The 24,756-nt window shown below is 43.7% G+C and overlaps 3 protein-coding genes across 6 annotated transcripts in view; all 3 read left to right on the plus strand.

Annotated features, from left to right (window-relative positions):
- The first annotated feature begins 9,427 nt into the window (after positions 1-9,427).
- Positions 9,428-11,684, plus strand: LOC112245804 (immunoglobulin kappa light chain-like). The gene is made up of 4 exons (XM_024413970.2): positions 9,428-9,604; positions 9,824-10,117; positions 10,379-10,420; positions 11,054-11,684. The coding sequence occupies exons 1-4, from the start codon at positions 9,556-9,558 to the stop codon at positions 11,389-11,391; spliced, it is 723 nt and encodes a 240-aa protein (XP_024269738.1). The 5' UTR covers positions 9,428-9,555; the 3' UTR covers positions 11,392-11,684.
- Positions 11,685-12,280: 596 nt separating this feature from the next.
- Positions 12,281-14,365, plus strand: LOC121840210. 2 transcript variants are annotated; one of them, XM_042302566.1, is made up of 2 exons: positions 12,281-14,122; positions 14,199-14,365. In XM_042302566.1, exon 1 carries the CDS (start codon positions 12,454-12,456, stop codon positions 13,846-13,848), a length of 1,395 nt encoding a protein of 464 aa, XP_042158500.1. In that variant the 5' UTR covers positions 12,281-12,453; the 3' UTR covers positions 13,849-14,122; positions 14,199-14,365. The 2 variants fall into 2 exon arrangements, with proteins under 2 accessions (XP_042158500.1, XP_042158508.1); XM_042302574.1 differs by having other exon boundaries at positions 12,281-14,000.
- Positions 14,366-17,068: 2,703 nt separating this feature from the next.
- The window catches only part of LOC112245649 (SEC14-like protein 1), a 64,772-nt gene continuing 57,084 nt past the window's right edge, over positions 17,069-24,756 (plus strand). For 2 of the 3 annotated variants that reach the window (XM_042302581.1, XM_042302591.1), the window contains exons 1-5: positions 17,069-17,226; positions 18,229-18,356; positions 19,012-19,185; positions 20,046-20,132; positions 20,960-21,119. The gene's annotated coding sequence lies outside the window, so the exon portion shown is untranslated. The remainder of the gene's footprint in view (positions 17,227-18,228; positions 18,357-19,011; positions 19,186-20,045; positions 20,133-20,959; positions 21,120-24,756) is intronic. The other variant, XM_042302589.1, reaches the window with a different exon arrangement.

The following is a 24,756-nucleotide window of genomic DNA, read 5'->3' on the forward strand; positions in this document are numbered from 1 at the left end:
TCTCGCTTTCTCTCTCTCTCTGCCTCCCTCCCTCTCCTCCTCCCCAGAGCCTCCTATTTGACATGCTGCACCACAATTATGTATCACTGTGCCATCTGCCCCATCAAAAGTGAATAACTTTACAACCGCACTTTCTCTCTGCTGAGACACACAAACACATACAGGTAGCCTCGAGGTTAGAGCATTAGGCCAGTAACTGATAGGTTGCTGATTTGAATTATGGAGCTGACAAGGTGAAAAATGTGTCACTGTACCCTTGAGCAAAGCACTTAACCCCAATTGCTCCAGGGGTGCAGGACAATGGTGACTCTGGCTGTGACCCCATTCCTTGCAGATGTCTCAGGGGGAGTTGGGATATGCAAGAAACACATTTTCATTACGCAATTGTACAAGTGTGTAACAGGACAAGTAAAAGCACCCCCCCCCCCTAATTAGTATCACACACCTGCCCTTTAACCTTGCATGAGAATCAAATTAAATAAAATGTGCCGAATACAACAGGTGTTACCGTGAAATGCTTACTTACAAGCCCTTAATCAACAATGCAGTTAAGAAAAATAAGAATTAAGAAAATATTTACTAAATAAATTAAAGTAAAAAAATGTAATAAATAAAAACACAATACAATGACAAGGCTATATATAGGGGGTACCAATGTGTGGGGGTACATGTTGGTAGGGGTAAAGTGACTATGCATAGATAATAAACAGAGTAGCAGTAGCATAAAAAAGGGGGGGGTCAATGCAAGTAGTCCGGGTAGCCTGTTACCGTAGTGTGGCGGTCCAAGCTAAGCTCTCTGCACCAATCAGACAGGTCCTTTAGAAAAACAAACAAATGATCAAAAAAAAAACAGGGATCAAAAGAGGGACACTCCTCGTCACTCACTCACTGGTGATTGGCCTCCACAGAGGGAGGGAGAGCGCTCTCGGCTACAGGCAGACAGACACCCAGTCAGCCCCAAAACTTTCAGCCGAGAGTAAACAGCTCCACCACAACCACCCCTCTCACACATAGCTCCGCTGATGATTGGAGTTAAATTGGAAAGGAGAGGAGAGGCATGCAATGCACCATAGTAATCAATGGAGCTGTGCTCTAGCTTTGCTCCAGTTTAGTCGGCAACTCTTGACATTGGGGAACATCATTGTGTTGATCCTTTTTATTTTCCCTCCAGAGTTGACCTTATTAAATGGATCCTGTGATGATGAATTATTATTGATATGATTGTTGAACAGAGGGAATGTAAGGTAAAGGTTGTTGGTGATGATGATGGTGAAGCAGGGCTAGTGCTGCTGATCTCAGAACTGGTAACCTTCTTGGGATGGTAGTAGTTCCATCTAGTCTATCTTATGGCATCGTGTGATCTAGAGGGACAACATGTTCAATGGTCCACTGTCAATCACCAAAACAGCTGTCTTTAGAAGGACTTTTTCATGTACAAGTTCTCTTCATAAAATGGCGTACGGCTCCATCTAGTGGCTCTTTTTTTTTTAAGAAACAGGAGACAGAAGTTCCATGAACAGTGATCTATTTTTGGCATGAGTTATACTCACAATAACTTACATGATATGGATGTGCAATGTGACTGCTGTATGTGACTACTCAACAGGAGTAGAAAATAAACAAAAATACATTCTCAGCAAAGAGCAATTTCTCAAGCAAGAATTTTTTCTGGGAGTGGTCTGAGTATGGAAGGGGAGAAAAAGCTGTTATTGTCAGAGAGGTTTAGACCTCTTTCTTATTGGTCCATGACATAATTTACCACCTGGTGATGTAACCAGGCAGGCCAAAACGCCATCCTACCTAAACAGACTGAAATTTCAGGCGGCCTTTTCAAACAGCTCTTACACTAAAAAGGACATTATCATTATGTTCACAATTTCACATTATTATTCAAACCTCATAGTGTGGAAATATATATAAAACACAGGAAATGTTAGTTTTTGACTGCTTTGGGCCTAATGTTTCCTCTTTTCTCTTCTGAAGTGAGCAACACCGCCTCCTATTGTTGAGCATCTGAAAAATGTATTAAAACATAATCACACATTGGATTGTGGCACAATTAACATAAACAGGCTAACACTTTACCTAACAAATTACTTTGGTTTATCTCAATCAAATCTTTAAAGCGGTGATTTCTCCTCTTCCGCCTGCTGCTGGGCTGCCAGAGTCTGCCAATCTCCTTCTCTGCTTTCACCAGCTTTGTGGCCAACTCAGTGCTGGCCCCAGGCTCTTTTTCGAAATGCCTCTCTTCCTTCATTAGTGCCATCTTGCCCTCCAGCTCAGCCTTGAGCTGCTCAAAGGAGATCCTCCATTGCTCCACATTACCTGGATCTCTCTCAGCTGGGTGCAGATAGTCGAGACTGTTTTCCTTTCAGTGAAGTTGTTCTCCAGCTCACTCTTCTTCTCCTCCATTTTCCCTGGCTCACTCCTTAGCTCGTCACAGGCGTTCTTCTCCTCATTCAAAGCTCTAGCCAGCTGAGAGGCCCCGCTCTCCTCGTCCTGCAGTCTGGCCTCCATAACTGCCATCTCCCCCTCCAGCTGGGAGGCCCTGGTCTCAGACTCCTCGTTGATTCTAAGTGTGTCTTTCAGAGCCTTCTCCAGCTGGGAGGCCCTGGTCATCCTTCAGTTGATGAGATGTCTCTTCAAGGCCTCTCTCTCCATCCACAAGGCTCCTCCACATTCCTCTTCCGCTCCTCAATGGTTCTCTGCTGCATGGCCCCACGGAGCGTCTCTTCAGGCTGTCCTTGACGTTCTGCAGCTCACAACATTTTATCGTTGGTGTTCCGCCATAGATACGTTTCGACACAGATCCAAAAAATGATTGTACGCGATTGAGAAAAACTGTAAGTAAACAGATCTTATACAGCTAGCTTATATACCTCGCTGACTGAGAATCCATTTTATACTAGTTTATAGAATTACATTTGAGTAATTTAGCAGACGCCCTTATCAAGAGCGACTTACTAGTTAGTGCATTCATAGCTAGGTGGGACAATCACATATCACAGGTAAGTACACATTTCCTCAATAAAGTAGTTATCAGCAAAGTCAGCTGATAGAAAGGGGTGGGGTGGGTGTGAGGGGGGAGGGGTCTATTGTATGTGTTGGTTAATTCAGTACAGTCCTTATAACGTATAACATAAAGTGCTGTGTGTCAACGTATCATGATTGAGATGTTTTGCTATCACCTCCAGATATGGTTTGATGTCTTTTCAGTACAGTCTGTGCTGCGCACTGGCTATCAGCGGAGGGATGGTTTATGTCTGTTGTAGGAATATAGCGTTTGGTGTGCGCATCTGCACTAAACATTAGGAACACCTTCCTAATGTTTAGTTGCACCCCCCTTTGCCCTCAGAACCGCCTCAATTCGTCGAGGCATGGACTCTACAGGGTGTCGAAAGCGTTCCACAGGGATGCTGACCCATGTTGACTCCAAAGCTTCACAGTTGTGTCAAGTTGGCTGGATGGTGGACCATTCTTGATACACATGGGAAACTGTTGAGCATTACAAATATATTTTTTTAACACCAGCGTTGCAGTTCTTGACACACTCAAACCAGTGCGCGCCTAGCATACCCCGCTTAAATATTTTGTCTTGCCCATTCACCCTCTGAATGGCACACATACATCATCTCTCAATTGTCTCAAGGCTTAAAAATCCTTCTTTAACCTGTCTCCTCCCCTTCATCCACACTGATTGAAGTGGATTTAACAAGTGACATCAATAAGGGATCTTAGCTTTCACCTGGATTCACCTTGTCAGTCTGTCATGGAATGTTTTCCAAATGTTCTGCAAATTAATGAAGTGTTTTTTATTGGGCATTTACTCCCTGTAGCTAATGTAAAAATATATACATAAAGTTAGAATACACATTACATTCAGATAAGAACCAAGTGCAGACTGTGTTGAAGTAACACTTTATTTCAACAACAGGGGCAGGCAAACAGGTCAAAGCAGGCAGGGGTCAATAATCCAGAGTAGTGGGGCAAAGGTAGAGGACGGCAGGCAGGCCCAGGCAGAGATCGGTAATCCAGAGTAGTGGGGCAAAGGTAGAGGACGGCAGGCAGGCCCAGGCAGAGATCGGTAATCCAGATTAGTGGGGCAAAGGTGGAGGACGGCAGGCAGGCCCAAGCAGAGATCGGTAATCCAGAGTAGTGGGGCAAAGGTAGAGGACGGCAGGCAGGCCCAGGCAGAGATCGGTAATCCAGATTAGTGGGGCAAAGGTAGAGGACGGCAGGCAGGCCCAGGCAGAGATCGGTAATCCAGATTAGTGGGGCAAAGGTAGAGGACGGCAACACTCAATGTTAGATGGTTCAGGCGAGTTAATTAAGAACAAATTCTTATTTACAATGACAGCCTGGTCACTGACAACTGGGAAGTGCAGAGCAATACATAAAATAACAAAACAACATTGAAATCACAGGACAAGACAGACAGACAGAAGGACAGGGACAATTGACAAACACAAAAGTCAATACAGAAGAGTTACAGCACAAGGAGAACAGATATCACACAACGGGACAGAAATACATGGCCACAACACAACACTTAATAAAAACAGTCAGCATAGATAGTAGACGGTCAGCAATAAATATGATAGAATATCAGGTACAGTGTCTATATTAAACATTTTAAGCGTCCATTGGAATGTTCATAATTCACATGCTATTTGTTAGAATAGCACGTTTTCTGTGAAAGTGTCCATGAATGACGTGATTCTGCAGAGTAACAATTTAAAGTCAGTGAGAATGACCAAGAATGACATGATAGGTTGCTGTGAGTCCACGGTGGAACTTAGACCGGGACATTGACTGACCAGCTGACGGAGTGGAGGCCACAGTGGAAATGCGGGACCAGGGAATGCAGGAACAGGCTTGGACTAAGCAACTGGGCAGCCGGCAAATGCCGGGACCGCAGAGGGGACAGTCGCCAGGTAACCACAGGTAGCGGGTGTGAGGAGCTCCGATTCAGTTTGTTGACCATCACTAATTAGGAAGAGAAATCTTTGAGAATCATAAAGATGCTCCAATCAAATCCTAAAGGTGCTCCAAAGACTGTGAAGCCTCCTTTTTTTCTCCTCAGCCTGTTAAAAAAAACGTGATGTGTTTTCTCTTCTCTAGATATGAGACCCCCATAAAGGATGTTACCTAGAGGAAGTTTCCTCCTTGGCTACATCCTGTGGCAGTTTATTGCATTCTTCTGCTTCCACGTTAAAGTGAGTATCGTCAGCCAAGTATTGGTTGGTGATGAAAATGATGATGTCACAGAGTATGCTGTGTACATCTTGGATAATGTGCAGGTCCTCCCCGGTGGTTCAATGTACTCCTGAGAAGAACCTGAACCAGCCCTCTCAGGAGATGAATACTCCATCCAGAGATGATGTCCTACAGACCTGTACGCAGGGTTAACCTAAAGCCCTGGACGACAAACTTATCGATAGCCCACCTGACAATGAACCCCCACTCTGTGACAACATACAGGCCTTCCTTAGGGGGAACGCAAAACCACTCAAACTCGAAGACATGAAGGACTCTAGAGGGTGATACTACTTCCCCTCCGTGACCTGCAGGTGTCGTCACAGATCAACGGCACACCCCTCGTCGACGAGCAGCAGTGTCAGTTGGTGCGGAGCCCGTGTGGACAAGCTGCAGCCCTGTCAGATGAGTGAAAGAGTCCGAAGTGCTGTACTCAGTACTGCTGGGAAAACACCTTGAGGCAGATCCAAGGAGGACATGCGGAGGGAAGGTGCAAGCAGTTTACTGTCAGCCCAGCCACCCTCCCCTCGCCTTCACACGCCCTTGCACACACCTGGGGATAATAAGGAGAAGAGAGAGAAGAGGAAGAAGGAGAAGAAGCCAGTCAGCTTCTTTCCTATGGACAACACACAGACATCCAACCATGTCCCCACAGATGTTGAGGAGCCCATTTCACAGGACAAGGTTTGGGGTGAGGTACAGACCTCCACCCATGTCGATGGCCAGGACAACACTACCAAAGCTAACGATACAATGGAGGATGAGGATCCCATTTCAACAAGGGACAAGGTTTGGCGTGAGATGCGACCCTTCCATTACTCCTGCCAGACCATCACAATTCCACCCATGGCCGATGAGGAGGAGCCTATCTCCCAGGCTATTGCTCCCTCCATTGCCATTAGGCAGTCCCCAAAAGTCGACGCCCCACCTCCCAATGAGGCCAGCTCATTTGCCCCAAAGACTGAGGGGTGGTTCATTGAGGGAACGGGGACTCTGCTGGCACTCCTAAAGGAGTCGACATGTATGTACTCTATGAGAGCAGGCGATTGTTTTAGTCAACATGTGGTTTTAACTCCAATACTGTCAGCCACCGTTTTACACAGCTTTATACCTGGTAGTGAACGTCTCAAACAACACATTATCAGTCAGAAGCTTCATTTCTTGACCTTGTATTTGTTATGAAGAAGAAAACGCTTTGTTTTTTCTTCTCATGCAGTAATTGACTTTTCTTTTTCAATCATCTAACCCCAAAATCAGAAGGAGTTCTCGAGGCATGATCCTGAACAGCGTCTTAAAAGGCATTGCTGAAACGTTCATGACATCTAATGAAACAGCATCTTCAAAATGTAATAAACACAAGATGTATTCAGGATAATCGTACTCTCTGACATTTCTTCAAAATAGTTGCATTTTTTTCTGGTTTTGCATTGCCATTGACTATTCCATGGGCCATGACTTATTTTTAATTATTGTGTTCAACTCCTCGGGCTACATTTCCCTCTACAATTAAAAATGGTAGACTTTTGCAAGCATTTCTCTCATTCTCAGAGGTGCCTAGTGAGTGTGCAGTGATGTCCTCTGCACTTGTCCAGGTGTGAGAGCTCTGGGGTATTTTTAGTACCAGAGAGGGGTGGGGAGCTCCCCAAGACAGAGAAACTGAGACAACAGCTGCACAGTGATACAGAAGAAGGGGAACCGAAATGTGGTCTCAAACCACAAGTCAGTGCACATACACACCCACATTCTTTTACAAACATGTCTGCGTCCCAAATGATACCCTCTACCCTTTATAGTACACTACTTCTGACCAGAGCCTTGGTCAAAAGTAGTGCAGCATATTGGGAAATGGCCATTTGAGATGCATAAACATTCAGATAGATGACACAGGGAGGTGATAATAAAAGTGGTCCGTGATTTTCTTCTCCAGATCATGATTCAGCTTACTCATGAGTCCACTTTGAAAATGAAAACACAAAGGTTTTCTGCGACGTGTTTTATGACCTCTATGCATTATGTTATATTATAAACTGGGTGGTTCGAGCCCTGAATGCTGATTGGCTGAAAGCCGTGGTATATTGGTATATACACTGCTCAAAAAAATAAAGGGAACACTAAAATAACACATCCTAGATCTGAATGAATGAAATATTCTTATTAAATATTTTTTTCTTTACATAGTTGAATGTGCTGACAACAAAATAACACAAATTATCAATGGAAATCAAATGTATCAACCCATGGAGGTCTGGATTTGGACTGACACTCAAAATTAAAGTGGAAAACCACACTACATGCTGATCCAACTTTGATGTAATGTCCTTAAAACAAGTCAAAATGAGGCTCAGTAGTGTGTGTGGCCTCCAAGTGCTTGTATGACCTCCCTACAATGCCTGGGCATGCTCCTGATGAGGTAGCGGATGGTCTCCTGGGATCTCCTCCCAGACCTGGACTAAAGTATCCGCCAACTGCTGGACAGTCTGTGGTGCAACGTGGCGTTGGTGGATGGAGCGAGACATGATGTCCCAGATGTGCTCAATTGGATTCAGGTCTGGGGAACGGGCGGGCCAGTCCATAGCATCAATGCCTTCCTCTTGCAGGAACTGCTGACACACTCCAGTCACATGAGGTCTAGCATTGTCTTGCATTAGGAGGAACCCAGGGCCAACCGCACCAGCATATGGTCTCACAAGGGGTCTGAGGATCTCATCTCGGTACCTAATGGCAGTCAGGCTACCTCTGGCGAGGACATGGAGGTGCTCTGCGGCCCCCAAAGAAATGCCACCCCACACCTTGACTGACCCACCGCCAAACCGGTCATGCTGGAGGATGTTGCAGGAAGCAGAACGTTCTCCACGGCGTCTCCAGACTCTGTCACGTCTGTCACGTGCTCAGTGTGAACCTGCTTTCATCTGTGAAGAGCACAGGGCACCAGTGGCGAATTTGCCAATCTTGGTGTTCTCTGGCAAATGCCAAACGTCCTGCACGGTGTTGGGCTGTAAGCACAACCCCCACCTGTGGACGTCGGGCCCTCATCCACCCTCATGGAGTCTGTTTCTGACCGTTTGAGCAGACACATGCACATTTGTGGCCTGCTGGAGGTCATTTTGCAGGGCTCTGGCAGTGCTCCTCCTGCTCCTCCTTGCAGAAAGGCGGAGGTAGCGGTCCTGCTGCTGGGTTGTTGCCCTCCTACGGCCTCCTCCACATCTCCTGATGTACTGGCCTGTCTCCTAGTAGCGCCTCCATGCTCTGGACACTACGCTGACAGACACAGCAAACCTTCTTGCCACAGCTCGCATTGATGTGCCATCCTGGATGAGCTGCACTACCTGAGCCACTTGTGTGGGTTGTAGACTCCGTCTCATGCTACCACTAGAGTGAAAGCACCGCCAGCATTCAAAAGTGACCAAAACATCAGCCAGGAAGCATAGGAATTGAGAAGTGGTCTGTGGTTGCCACCTGCAGAACCACTCCTTTATTGGGGGTGTCTTGCTAATTGCCTATAATTTCCACCTGTTGTCTATTCCATTTGCACAACAGCATGTGAAATTTATTATCAATCAGTGTTTCTTCCGAAGTGGAAAGTTTGATTTCACAGAAGTGTGATTGACTTGGAGTTACATTGTGTTGTTTAAGTGTTCCCTTTATTTTTTTGAGCAGTGTATATATCCTCTTAAGGATCGGACCCTTTTTAAAAATGTTTGCCTAAAATGACATACCCAAATCTAACTGTCTGTAGCTCAGGACCTGAAGCAAGAAAGCAAGAAAGCCCCCTCGTGACTTATTGCTTAAATAGATACCAAACAGACAGAAGATGCTTCTGAGAGGAAAAGAAGACGCCATGCCATATCTAGTGGATATATTCTCCTGAGATCCAGCAATTCATTTTTGTCCAAAAACATTCATTTTGGTTTGTGTCAAAGGCCATACATGCCACTCTGTTAGGGCCTGTTGTACCTATGAGAGGACATTCAAGACCTTTTAATGATATCACAATTGAATCAAAAGTTATGTGTTCATACCTCTTTTTCAGAATGAGAAATCATAGAGTTGTTATTGAACTCAAAAGCTACAAAAAATAGAATTGCTAAACTGTTCATTGACAATGCAAATAGCAGAGGAAGTGTGTGTTTATGGGTGGCTGGTTTTGGAAGGGGGAGTGGGGCTGGTTGACGGTTTCAGTACAGTAAGCTGCTCTTTAAAGGAGGCATTGGGAGTTTCTGAGCTGCACTGAAGTGAAGACCGTGTGTGAAGACATATCTTTCTCTGATATCACCTCTGCTTCCAACAGAAGAGATCACCATGTTCCTTTCTACTGCTTCTTTTACAGCCCTGCTACTCACTCTGTCTGGTAAGACTGACTTAACACTGACTAACTACAGTAAAGTGAAATCCCTGACTATAGATTATATTGTAAATATGGAGATGATTACTTTCAGAAGTATTAATACCAGATCCATTGATATACTCTGCACTCACTAGGAGGCACAATGGTCTTGTATTGTAGGATCATGATGTATTGTAGTATTTTTATCCCCAATTACAACAAAATCTTTCTATATTTCTGCAGGTATGGAAGCTCTCGTACTGACCCAGGAAAAGTCCCTCTCTGTGAACCTGGGAGATAATTTGAAAATATCCTGCGCTGTTAGTGATAGCTCTCAGACCTGGACAATTTCATGGTACCGACAGAAGGCTGGAGGTGGCCCAAGTTTTTTGCTTGCTGACACCACAAGAGCAGCTGGGCTTCCTAACAGGTTCACATATTCTGAACCAGGATCTGGCTACACTGAGTATCTACACATCAATGAAATCACGGCTGAGGATGAGGCAGTGTATGTCTGTGCTTGTGTTGGTGGCTGTGGCGCCAGTGTATAACACAGTGATGCAGTTCAATAGACTGCTCAGATTGGAAAATACTACTTATTAAATGTGCACAGGTCACTGAATGCCACCGTGTATAAAAGGGGATTGCGTTGGGTAACAATTCAATATCAAACAAAGTCCTTTTTTTTCATTTTTTCATGGATTTCTACATCTTGATGAATGGAGACTTGACAATGAGAAGAGCATGAAGAACGGTCTTCAGCACAGATGTTTTTGTATCGAGATGTATCACTGTGAGGACATGGTACCAAGTTTGGACAAGGAACTGAAGTCACCATTGGTGAGTAAAAATCCCTTGTAAATAATCACGTGATATGTTTTCTTATATCAACAAATCTGTATTTTTTTTTAACCTTTATTAAGTGACATGTAATGGTTAGAATACATTTTCAAATCTTCAGCATGTGTTGATTCAAATGTATAAAACACAAAATATACATGATCAATAATAATGAATATTAATCATTGTTGAGGTAATATATTAGATCATACTGTACATTCATTTATTTAATTTATGGTAACAGGGACTACAGATGACAATTTGCCAGCTTGTTAAATCTGACACATTTATAGAGATGATCTTGATCAATGTGAATAGTGTCTTTCAAATAAACCTAATTAAGTCAAGTACACTAATTGTCTTATGAGAAAGAGGAAAGCATGTATTTTTTGGTTTCAGGATTATAAGTGATATTGTGGAAAATATAAATAGACTACTGAGGCAGTTGAAAGTTTAACACTAGGATATTACATCTATGTTCAAAGATAAATAATCAATTGTTTTAATTTTGACTGAATTTCAAACAATTACAGTGTAATTTAATTAAATTCCATTTTTGTTTTTTTTCAATGAGAAAGTATCTTGATCCATCTCACTGTTGCAGTCTGTATCTTTTGTGTCCTCCCCTGTCAGCCCGTCCTCCATCACCCCCTTCTCTGGTCCTGATGACCCCAGCCCAGGCCCCTCTCTCTGGGGACAAGACCACCCTCGTGTGCCTGGCGCAGGGCTTCCACCCTGACGGTGCCTCCCTGTCCTGGTCTGATGACGGTGGCTCTCTGACGGGTGCTGAAGTCCAGAAGGGCGAGTCTCAGCGCCAGGCTGACGGCACGTACACCCTGAGCAGCCTCCTTAGTCTGCCCTCAACACGCTGGAGCTCCGGACAGACCTTCACTTGTCACCTGAGCCACTCAGCACTGACCAACCCACTGAGCAGGAGTGTGAACAACGGGCAATGTTCAATGTTCGGTTAGGTTTGCATTTCCCCCACTAATGCTTAAGATTAGGATTGAGGGAGGGGAAGCTGATCCTAGAACTGTCCCCCCCCAGCAGCAGTGTTCCCCCAGATAGAGGGACTGTTAGTGTGCTTCACATACTTTAATAGATTGGCAACTTGCTTTAGAAGTTATTGAAGTTTAGTTTTTTTCATGATGTCTCTTTTTGTGAATAGGGACCTCTGGTGATGAAAGCTGTATTGCTTGTGAAGTAATCTGAGGAATTTCTGCATGTTGATGTGATGAGTTGAATAAAGCATTTCATGATGTGATGTTGCCTCTATTTGATATTTCAATAATGAAAGCCATTGTTCAAAGGCTTTAAAGTAGACTTTTACCATACAATTCTTCAGGGTTGGTGTTGATCCATTAATTTATTGGGACCGTATTCTGTTAGTCAGCACCTCTCCAACATTTTAGGGTGTGCGTCAACGAATGCTTTAGACTGCATGAGTGGCAATTCATTTTAGGGGTATATTCAGTCCTGTGGAAGGACCACCAGAGGGCAGGCTGGGCTCATGGATAGTAGCCCAACAAGGCATGGGAGACAAGGTGGTCAGAGGCAATTAAGCACAGCTGACGGTACTAATGACATACTCTCCTTCCCCTATAAGAGAGAGAATGGAACCAGCAGAGAGAGGGGGGGGGAACTATCTCTGGAAGATGGCCACCGAGAGAGAGGAGCTATCCAGGAAGAACCACTAAGACGGTGAACAATCCCGTGACTTTTTGTTGTAGTTTAAAGATAATCCTATTGTGTTCCTGTTTCATCTGGAGAAGAAGATGTATGTTTTTCCTTGGGAGATTTTCATTGATTATGTTGGAGTGTTTGTGTTGACCAAATGCCCTCAATAGAGAACTGTGTTCAATCAAGAACCTACTCCTGACTCGTTTATTCCACCTTCCCGCTTTAGAGTGACGCCCAATTACTTGGTCCGCTCACATTGGTGGAGGATGCAGGCATTAGGTGGACGAGTGACACAAGGATAAGTGAGTAAATCAAGATTCTTCCAGTAGACCCGGAGGAACCATTCAAGAACGATGGATAACGCCCTACTACAACAATTGATCACGGCACAGCAGACAACCATAGAACTCCTGCAACAACAGCTGAGCCGACGAGAAGAACCTAGAGTTAAGCCAAGAGCGGCTGCTCACGCCATCTTACCTCGTCTATCCAAGGAGGATGATATTGAGGCCTTCCTCATGACCTTCGAAAGGACGGCCACCTTGGAAGAGTGGCCGCCCACAGAATGGGCGAGCGCATTAACCCCTCTTTTGACCGGGGTGGCTCAGGAAGCCTATTTTGACCTGGATTCCCGCGAAGCTGCAGACTATGGGCGACTAAAAACCGAGATCCTGTCCCGGTACCAGCTGACTGCCAGAGATAGGGCTGTAAAGTTCCATCAATGGACCTATACAGCTGATCAACCCGTCCGTGCCCAGATCTTCGCATTAATACGACTGACGAAACAGTGGCTAGAACCTGAAAAGGGAGTAGGACATGTGATAGAGACTCTCGTAGTGGACAAGATATTGAGAGCATTACCCAGTGACTTAAAAAGGGTTGTGGGGCAAGCCAACCCGTTGTCAGCCGACGACATAGCCCAGGCAGTGGAAACATATCGGTCTACAGGGGAGTTGTTAAAAAGTGACAAGGAGGAACGGAAGGAGTCTTCCAATCCCGTAACACGACTCACCCCGGCGCGCCCACCACCGAAACGTCCAAGCCCCCCCCGGAGGTGGGAGAAGTCAGCCACCACACAGCAGGGTCGGTGTTATAAATGTCAGTCTCCCAACCATTATGCCCCACAATGTCCTAGCAAGGATGAGCCCATGGTCACGGAGTCATCACTGCCTACCCCCACACATCCCGTTTTGAGGGGGCAGGATCAACACTGTTGGTTAGCAGAGATAGCCCCAGCCTCAGAGATTCCGGTGCGAGTCGAAGGACAGGATGTGGTAGGTATTCTCGACTCGGGAAGTATGGTTACGTTAGTAGAGGAGCGGATGGTGACCTCCGCAACACTGCTACCAGACAAAGTAGCCGTATCCTGTATCCATGGAGACACCCACTATTACCCCACTGTGAATCTGCCTATTCTCACTCCAAAAGGAAGGTGTAAAGTCAGGGCAGGGAAAGTGCCCCAGCTGAAGGTGCCATTATTGATCGGGAGAGACTGTCCCCTATATAAGGAGCTTCGGCAGATGACGTTATGCACGGGAAGAAGGGGGACAGGAAAGAAGAGAAAATCCAAGCCCGAGGTAGTATTCCTACAAGGAGTCCTAGCCGCGTCCTCGTCCTCTGCAGCAGAGGAAGAAATAGCGACCCAACGTTTACGACAGATATTTCAGGAAAAACCTGCCAAACCAGGTAGAGTGGAAAGACGAGACGGAAGAGGCCTTTCAATTGCTAAAAGATGGCCTGTGTTCTGATCCCGTTCTACAGGCTCCCGACTTCTCACAAGAGTTCATTGTGCAGGTCGACGCCTCGGATACAGGGCTCGGGGCGTACTAGCTCAGGGTAAAGGTGAAGCAGAGAAGCCGATTCTCTTCATTAGTAGGAAGCTCAGCGATCGGGAACAGAGGTATGCAACTGTAGAGAAAGAGGCCTTAGCCATCAAGTGGGCCCTCGATTATCTCCGGTACTACCTACTGGGTCGGAGGTTTGCATTAGTTACTGACCATGTGCCCCTCACGTGGATGGCTGGTAAGAGAAACAATAACAACAGAATAGCCAGATGGTTTTTGTCTTTACAACCGTTCTCTTTCCATGTCATCCACAGGGCCGGATCGAGGAACGGGAATGCAGACGCGCTGTACCGACGCGACCAAGACGGTGCGTCTGGCGCCCGACCCTCCGGTTCGGTCCTGGGGGGGAAGGTATGTGGAAGGACCACCAGAGGGCAGGCTGGGCTCATGGATAGTAGCCCAACAAGGCATGGGAGACAAGGTAACCAGAGGCAATTAATGACACAGCTATCTCTGGAAGATGGCCACTAATGACATACTGACTTTTTGTTGTAGTTTAAAGATAATCCTTCCCATCTAGAAGAAGAGAAGAATGGAATGTTGGAGGGGTTGAACTAGAGAACTGTGTTCAATCAAGAAAACCTACTCCTGACTCATTTATTCCACCTTCCCGCTTTAGAGTGACGCCCAATTACTTGGTCCGCTCACAGTCCGCATCGCTGAAGTCCAACTTTACAGCGTGATTGAAATTTAAATGGAATGTTTAAATACTACATTCACGTAAACGCTGCATATATCGGCTCAATCGGAAATGACCTTTAGTCTACATTTCTATCTCCGAATCTGTAACATGCTGACCAGATGGACACGTCACGTGCGCGAGCGTCACAAAATATATGTAGAAATCCATGTTATTCAATTATTGCACCCACACTGCTCATGCGCCAATGAGCATCTGCGATGCCAAGGGCTAAAATAGAACTCCTTTCTATTTCTGACGCAGATCGCGCTGCAAGTCCTGCCTCTCCCATCTCTTCATTGGTTTATAGAAGCAGGTACCCACGTGCCATTTCCTCATTGGTTATACCCACGTGGGTGATTGAAAGACGGACTGTTTTGCCGGTTGTCGTGGTAATCGCGCTGAATCAATTCAGTGTCTATCAATGAATTCTCTGAGAGTCCCTTACACATTGCAACTGAGATCCTTTATAGCAAAGACACATATAGCCAGACAGCATAGGCATAGTTTAGGCGACAAAGCTGAACGATAAATTATGTTCTTTTCTCAAACTCAGAACCATAAACAAATCCTCCATATCAACAGGCATATATTAAATCCATCCTATCTTGACAAGATCACAGAGACACATTGACTGGCACACTTTTATTGTGGAGCCAAGAGATACACGCTTGACCTCTTTAGTCAGGAAACCTATTACAGGAATGTGGGTTGGCAGTCACTAAACATATTACAGACAGTGGCAACCTGTCAAGAATTTGGGGGGCTTGCCTGTTTTGCATGTTATTTTGGCATTAATACGTGTCACATTAGTTCACAAACAAAGTAAAAAATAATGTATCATCGAGTTAATAAAGCCACATACAAACATGGTCTCTTTTTTGTTTTCTCAAGTAAAGCAGCTCCAAAATGCAGGTGTTTCGGCCTAGCTCAGTGTTTTCTGTGGTGGTGGCGAAGCCAGCAGACAATATGGAACGTTGCGCCATGATTGGCTCAGTGTTCCATCACTCGTGGGGACTTTACGTCACTGCCAGGTGTAAGAGGAGACATTGAAAATTCTAGTCCTTCGGCTGCTGCCGTAGAAGTGCCCATCCAAGAAGGCTCAAGGTCAGTGGCCACAGATAAAATGACATCAAATCACGTTATATGTACAGTAGCTTTGATTGGACTGATCATGTCAACATCATACATTCAAAATCTCAGCTAGCACTCATCATCATGAATCAAATTGACAATCTACTGGCAAATCCTTTTTAATCCTTGTCATATGAAGAGAAATTATATATAAAACGTATAGGTGTTCATCGGCTATCGGACAGTAACACTACACAAGTTGGAAATCGCAAATTCAATGAGTGGTTTGGAAGGAATCAGGGACAGTGGCTGTGTGGTCCCAAATCTAGGATTAAGGGGCTATTTTCCACGTTTAAAATTATAAACAATCAACATTGGCCATGCTGTCAATGAAGTATGATTTGTGCCGTGCTCAAAACAACTGTTAACTTGGAGGACCGCTGCCCCACTATCCTGTTAAAGTGAGCTGAGCACAACAATGTGAGTCCAAAAAGTTCAGTTAGGTCAGTTAGGATCACCACTTTATTTTAAGAATGTGAAATGTCTGAATAATTGTACAGAGTGATTTATTTCAGCTTTTATTTCTTTAATCACATTCCCAGTGGGTCAGAAGTTTACATACACTCAATTAGTATTTGTTAGCATTGCCTTTCAATTGTTTAACTTGGGTCAAATGTTTCGGGTAGCCTTCAACAAGCTTCCCACAATAAGTTGGGTGAATTTTGGCCCATTCCTCCTGACAGAGCTGGTGCAACTGAGTCAGGTTTGTAGGTCTCCTTGCTCACACACACTTTTTCAGTTCTGCCCACACATTTTCTATAGGATTGAGGTCAGGGCTTTGTGATGGCCACTCCAATACCTTGACTTTGTTGTCCTTAAGCCATTTTGCCACGACTTTAGATGTACAGTTGGGGTCATTGTCCATTTGGAAGACGCATTTGTGACCAAGCTTTAACTTCCTGACTGATGTCTTGATCTGTGGCATTGTGTCGTATGACAAAACTGCACATTCTAGAGTGGAGTTTTCTAGTTTTCTAGTTTTATTATCCACAGCACAAGGTACACCTGTGTAATGATCATGCTGTTTACTCAGCTTCTTGATATGCCACACCTGCCAACTGGATTCATTAACTTGGCAAAGGATAAATGCTCACATACAGGGATGTAAACAAATTAGTGCACTACATTTGAGAGAAATAAGCTTTTGATGCGTATGGAACCTTTCTGAGATAATTTATTTCAGTTCATGAAACATGGGACCAACACTTTACATGTTGCGTATATATTTTTGTTCAATATATGGAGCTCGTGAATGGCCTCACACTCCATTAGGTGGCGGTGTATGCATCTTAAATTGGATGCGATCCGCCAACACAATCCCAAAGAAGAAGTATTTTTGTCATTGAGGCGGCATGCTAGCAAAGTAGAGCTCATTTTCAAATTTTGTTAAAACCCTACATGCGTATATGTTTTGAGGAAAGGAGATGATTCGCATGGATGGAAATGACCGAAACACATTGATGAACATGGTAAGAAATGTGTCCTTGCTAACCTACCAGCCGAAAGCTGACGCTAGCTAGCTACGCTTGTTAAACGTCCAACCAGGCCAAACAAGTGTAACGTTAGCTAGGACAATGACTGGGTCACATTTTGTAAAAAAGCGGGAACTTGTTTCTGGTGACTGTTGTATTTATAACATGTAAATGTCACCGTATTCCCTATTTTGACCAGGGCACTTAGGAAATAGGGTGGCATTTGGCAACCACGGTGTCGCGTTAGCTAATCTGGTTCTGGACAGGTGCTGCAGTGTAGCCATCATGGCGGTAAGCTGTAACAGTTAGCGTGTTAAAATCTGATGACTGACGTACACACTTTAAACCATATATGCTCTTTTGAGACCCCTCTTTCAAAGATTCAAAACTCTTCTAGCGATGGTAGTGAAAATAATAGGCGACTTTGATTTTTTTTTTATACATGACCCAAAACATTATGGGACGTTAAATGCTTGATGAATTCAGAAACCACACCTGTGTAGACGCTTTCAATCTACGTTGTATCCTTCATTTACTCAAGCGTTTTCTTTATTTTGGTAGTTACCCGTATACTATAGCAGTGGGTTCTGTGAAGCCTGGCAGTTGTGAATATGTATACAGAAGTTTGACGCTCATGATACTGTGCACAAACCTTTGTCTTTAGAAACACACGTTCCCTCAGTTTTTTTGTGTGTTAATCTAATATGATGTAATGTATTTACTATTCAATGAAACTAGATTCGTTTTTACTAGCCAGCTGTCTAATTTAGTGACAGAGGTACTATAGAAAAGAGTACAGGTTTGGCTAGTACTCCACTGCCATAAAGGGTTCCCTGTTGGTGGTAATGATACATGTTGTCCAGTAAAGGGCGTGGGTACTAGGATAAGATCAATAAACTCAAGAGGAACAGAAAATATTGTAACCTATGAAACCAATGTTTGTCATCAACAATAAACTGCTCTTCTAAAACACTAATCTCCTATGTTTCCCATCTGTAGTGGTTCAGCATATCTCAACGAGTCTGTTGTCCTTGGAAGTCAAGAGATGCATGCTGACAATAGTACACACATTTCTGTGGAGCCAAGATCATGGATCCCTCTCACCTCTGCTGTAATTGGCCTACTGGGTAAGTAGGCTACATGGCTTGGCCTATAGTCTGGCTTTTTTCCTAAATGGCACACTAGTCCCTATTTAGTGCACTACTGTTGTCCAGGGCTTTGGTCAACGTAGTGCACTATATAGGTACTAGAGTGCCATTAGGGAATCACTATGTAAATAATCTGGTCTTGGGCAGGTGCTGCAGTGTAGCCATCATGGCTGTATGCTGCAGCGTGTCTTGTAGGACCTAGACTATAACAGGGGGTTCTGTGAAGCTGCCCTGGCAGTTGCAGGTGTGAGCATGTATACAGCAGTTTGATGCTCATGTATGATACTGCAGACACACTTTGTCTTTTAGAAAACAATTTTTTTTTGTGTTGAAATAAATCCAAGGATGTACATGTATTTACAATTCAATGAAACTAGATTTGACCAGCTAGTTAACTAGTGGCAAAGGGGTACTGTCGTGAAAAGCGTACACTGGTTTGGCTAGTAGTCTAGGCCCAGAAAGATTTCCCTGTTGGTGGTAATGATACACATCTTCCAGTGAGGCATACCAGGATAATATCAATAGTCATGAGGGACAGATCAAATAGTCTGTTTTATAAATTGAACTGGATCTGTTTATCATTTCAACAATAAGCTGCATACTAAAACACTTCTGTAATCATTCCCACCTGCAGTGGTTCAGGATATTTTAACAAGTCAATGTCCTTGAAGTCACATGATGGGAGCCATTGAGACCAGATGCATGATGACAATGAAGCGGTAAAGCATAGAAATAGGATGACAGATTCTATTTCTGTGGCTCCAAGATCCATGGATCCCTCTCACCTCTGCTGTAATTGGCCTACCTGGTAAGTAGGCTACATGGCTTGGCCTATCTGTCCCAAATGACTCCCTATTTAATGCAGTACTTTTGACCTGGGCCCATATGGCTCTGGTCAGAAGTTAGTGAACTATATAGGGAATGGTGTGTCATTCTGGACGTGCATGCTTTTGATAATCTGGTCTTGGGCAGGTGCTGCAGTGTAGCCATCGTGGCTGTATGCTGCAGCGTGTCTTGTAGGACCTAGACTATAACAGGGGGTTCTGTGAAGCTGCCCTGGCAGTTGCAGGTGTGAGCATGTATACAGCAGTTTGATGCTCATGTATGATACTGCAGACAAACTGTCTTTAGATAACAGAAGTGTCCCTTCTATATTTTTGTGTTGAAATAATGCTGTAGACGTATTTACAATTAAATTAAACAAGATTGGCTTTCGCCAACTAACTTGGTGGGAAAGGGGTACTGTAGAAGATTATACAGGTTTAGTAGTCTAGTGCAGGGGTGTCAAACTCATTCCATGGAGGGCTGAGTGTATGCTGCCTTTTAATTTCCTTTCAATTTGTGTGTAATAGACTTAAACAACCAGGTGACTGGAGTTTAAAACTAATCAATGAGCTCAATTGATCACGCAAGTACGAGGGAGAAGCGAAAACACGCAGACAGTCGTCCCTTCACTGAATGAGTTTGACCACATGGTCTAGTGACTAAGATTTCCCTGTTGGTGGTAACGATAACTTTGTCCAGTAGAGGGCATACTTTGGATAATATCAATAAACTCATGAGGAGCCGATCAAATTCTTAAATTGAACTGTCCCACATATGAAACCAATGTTTATCAGATCAGCAAACTACTGTACTAAAAACGTATCTTCTGTTACTCACCTGCAGTGGGTCGGCATCTCAACGTGCCCGATGTCCTTGATGAACTCACATGATGGGTCGTCTGTTGAGACCAGATGCATGATGACAATGAAGGTGCATAGCATAGAAATATATTATCACATTTGATTTCTGTTAGAAATGGGTTCCTCTCACCGCTGCTGTAATTAGCCTACTGGGTAAGTAGGCTACATGGCTTGGCCTATAGTCTGTGTGTGTCCCAAATGGAACACTATTCCCTACTTAGTGCACTACTTTTTAAGCTATGTGGCTTGGGCTATAGTCTGGCCTTTTCACCAAATGGCACTATTCTCCATTTAATGCACTACTTTTGTCCAGGGCTTTGGTCAAAGTAGTGCACTATATAGGTACTAGGGTGCCATTAGGGAATCACTATGAAAATAATCTGGTCTTGGGCAGGTGCTGCAGTGTAGCCATCATGGCTGTATGCTGCAGCGTGTCTTGTAGGACCTAGACTATAACAGGGGGTTCTGTGAAGCTACCCTGGCAGTTGCAGGTGTGAGCATGTATACAGCAGTTTGATGCTCATGTATGATACTGCAGACACACTTTGTCTTTAGATAACACTAGTGTCCCTTTTGTGTTGACATAAATCAAATGCTGTAGACGTCTTTGCAATTCAATGAAACTAGATTTGACCAGCTAGTTAACTTTAGTGGCAAAGGGGTACTGTCGTGAAAAGTGTACACAGGTTTAGCTAGTAGTCTAGGCCCAGAAAGATTTCCCTGTTGGTGGTAGTGATACACATATTCCAGTGAGGCATACCAGGATAATATCAATAGTCATGAGGGACAGATCAAATAGTCTGTGTTATAAATTGAACTGTCTGACATATGAAACTGTAAATAATTTCAACAATAAACTGCATACTAAAACACTTCTGTAATCTTTCCCACCTGTAGTGGTTCAGGATATTTTAACAAGTCAATGTCATTGAAGTCACGTGCGGCATTGAGACCAGATGCATGAAGGGCCAAAGCATAGAAATAGGACGACAGATTCTATTTCCGTGTCGCCAACATCCATGGATCCCTCTCACCTCTGTTGTAATTGGCCTACCTGGTAAGTAGGCTACATGGCTTGGCCTATAGTGTGTCTGTCCCAAATGACTCCCTATTTAATGCAGTACTTTTGACCTGGGCACATATGGCTCTGGTAAGAAGTTGGTGAACTATATAGGGAATGGTGTCATTCTGGACGGGCATGCTTTTGAATAATCTGGTCTTGGGCAGGTGCTGCAGTGTAGCCATCATGGCTGTATGCTGCAGCGTGTCTTGTAGGACCTAGACTATAACAGGGGGTTCTGTGAAGCTACCCTGGCAGTTGCAGGTGTGAGCATGTATACAGCAGTTTGATGCTCATGTATGATACTGCAGACAAATGTCTTTAGAAAACAGATGTATGCCGGCCTCCCTTATATAATTTATGGTGGTTAAATGCTGTAGGTGTATTGTGCAACTCCCAGCCTATTTCCTCATTGCATGTGTCATGCTTCGTAGGCTACGCCCACCATTTTCAACTTATCTTGTGTAAAGATTTGTCAATTACATAAGCGATAATCAAGGAGCTATGTGTTCTGTGGAAAATTATGAACGACTTGGAAGGCATGTTCTACGACGCACTAGCGGAGTGGAACTTACCTCCCAGTGTGTTGCGTTCCAGAGAACGCATAGAACCCCTGCGTTGTATCATGGCTATAATTTTGTATCATGGCTATAATTTGACATAATTAGCAGAAGTGTGTTCCAAATCCACTGAAGTAGCTAGCAAGTTTAATTGATAGCTACAGTAGTTGCCTTAGTAACCAAACAGACTTGCTTATTTAGCTTATCGAACCAGAGAAGACCTCCGTTGGGCAATGTTGGGCAATTCCGTGAGGAATGTATAACTCCTCGGTCAACAGCTTGTCACCAATCATGTTCACATTGTCATGCAGCATCACACGGTTGTTAGCTAATTGTCATGCTTGTGAAAATCTGCCAATTTTCCTCAACAGTACGTAATGTCACTGAGAACAAGTTAATAATCTCGAGAGAAACATGTGTAATGTTGATGAAATTCATGCTAATGTTTTTGTCAACATGAACTCCTTGAAGGAGAGCTTTCCTTGTCCCCGAATTCAGAGGACGGCCCATTGATGACACATGGGCAATTTACACAATGGCTGTTAATACAATTCCAATGGAATTTCCGCTTCTCAAAAGTATCTGACCAAACCAGCAGTCTTATTTTACTATTATGAAAATGTTTTCAATTTGACTTTTGCTGTAAAAAGCAGTTCAAACATGGAAGAATGAACTCTAGCCATTGAATTATACTGTTATTTTATCTTAACTAGGCAAGTCAGTTAAGAACAAATTCTTACATGGCATTATAGTGAAATAATGCATACTCTAGAATGCCAATCCGAAACGAGTATTTAACAATTCCATGGTATAAAGTAGAGGTCTCCAATGTTTTCTAGCATGAGAGCTAGGGATGCACGATATATCGGTGAACATATCAGAAACTAGATGTCTAGTATAACGCTTATGTTCAAAACCGATGTCAAAGTTTGTGCATACCTATATAACGTATGCATGGCGTAATGGTGCCACGTAAAATGTTGCGCTACACATGCAACGCAGCATTCCTAACCTAGCCCACAATGTCTGCTGTGTGGATCGAGCAATCATTTGAAAGAGTAAGACAATTTCAGCGCAACTCAAAAGGCGAAATCATTAAAGCCAAGATAATGGAATTCATTGCCCTTGACAATTAACCGTTCTCTTTCGTGGGTGATGTTGGCTTTCACCGACTGGTTGAGCACCGGTACACACTACCAAGTGCGCTATTTTTCAGATGTTGCCCTATCGGAGATGCACAGTAATAGCGTCACTGCTATTAGCTTCACGACATGCATACTATGGAACGCCGTTTGGGTCTTCACGTGTCAAAAAGGATACAGTAGCACTGTCAAAGCTGTACAAAAAAAGTCTGCAAACACCGGCCACGAACAATGTGTTTACAATACCGCATTGGTAATAAAGCATCATTTGTTCGACCGCAACTTCTGCGGTAGCTAGCTTTACCTTGGTACCTAGCTAGCACCAATATAACCAGCCTGAAAACAATGACAATTATAAACTGCAGTAATTTTCATTCTTAGAAATCATTTTGGAATCCTTTTTGAGTAAGTATTGTTATTCGACTATTGAAATTGTAACTAGCCAGCTACTTAACCCTGTTGCCCAAAGCTAGCGTTATAAGCAGCCAGCGAGCTTCATCTGGCTAGTGATGCTCGACAGGACCGGGTTATGTTGTGAAGCTAACCACAATAAGGATTAGGCACAATAGTGGAAATTGCGGTTTGCCTTCAAAATAAACGTATGTAATTGACAGTGATGCAAATTATAACAAAGTAGACCTATGCCAAACTTATTTTGAAGGATAATTGCAAAGTCCACTACTGTGGCTAATCATTATTGTGGCTAGCTTCACATGGGTGTCTGACCACCATTAATCAAATAAGAACTGTCTTATAAATAGGGTTAATTTAGATGACATCTACCTATATAGTTAGCTAACTTTAGCTACTGAAACAATGTCGTGTTGCTATGTTTTTGGGGAAGAACATTGTTTGCATCCATGAGCCAGCTAGCTTTTTTTTATGACCTGCATTGTAGGTGGGTGAGACAACTTTACCAGCATATCATACATATCGATGAATCGTTGTGACGTGATACTCTAATCAATGTGTAAGAAATGTATAAACGTGTTAAATTATGTGCCGTGCAGTCATTCAGGTCCTGATTGGTCGACAAGCTTATTTAGTGTTATTTGACACGCAAAGACCCAAACAGCGTTCCATAGAAATCCTGGTTGAGAATGAAACGAATTAACAAATGACCGAAACAGCACAGCATGTAAGGGAAAGTGAAAGAAATAGGTTTTGATAATGTTTTACTTGTAATGGGAACATGCGTAAATGCCAACAAAATAACTTTTTGGTGTGTGTAACCTTTATTTAACTAGGCAAGTCTGTTAACCAATTCTTATTTACCATGAAGGCTTAACCAAGACAAACACGGACGACCCTGGGCCAATCGTGCTCCTCCATATGGGACTCTCAATCACGGCCGGATGTGATACAGCCTGGATTCGAACCAAGGACTGTAGTGACGCTTCTTGCATTGAGTGCCTTAGACCGCTGTGTTTTTTAAATTTTTTAAAATTATTATTATTATTTTTTCACCTTTATTTAACCAGGTAGGCTAGTTGAGAACAAGTTCTCATTTACAACTGCGACCTGGCCAAGATAAAGCATAGCAGTGTGAACAGACAACACAGAGTTACACATGGAGTAAACAATTAACAAGTCAATAACACAGTAGAAAAAAAGGGGAGTCTATATACATTGTGTGCAAAAGGCATGAGGAGGTAGGTGAATAATTACAATTTTGCAGATTAACACGAGTGATAAATGCTCAGATGGTCATGTACAGGTAGAGATATTGGTGTGCAAAAGAGCAGAAAAGTAAATAAATAAAAACAGTATGGGGATGAGGTAGGTAAAAATGGGTGGGCTATTTACCGATAGACTATGTACAGCTGCAGCGATCGGTTAGCTGCTCAGATAGCAGAGGGGGGGGCGCAATTCGTTCCAGTCACAGGCAGCAGAGAACTGGAACGAAAGGCGGCCAAATGAGGTGTTGGCTTT

This window comes from Oncorhynchus tshawytscha, linkage group LG02, assembly GCF_018296145.1.
Source record: "Oncorhynchus tshawytscha isolate Ot180627B linkage group LG02, Otsh_v2.0, whole genome shotgun sequence".
Taxonomy (NCBI): domain Eukaryota; kingdom Metazoa; phylum Chordata; class Actinopteri; order Salmoniformes; family Salmonidae; genus Oncorhynchus; species Oncorhynchus tshawytscha.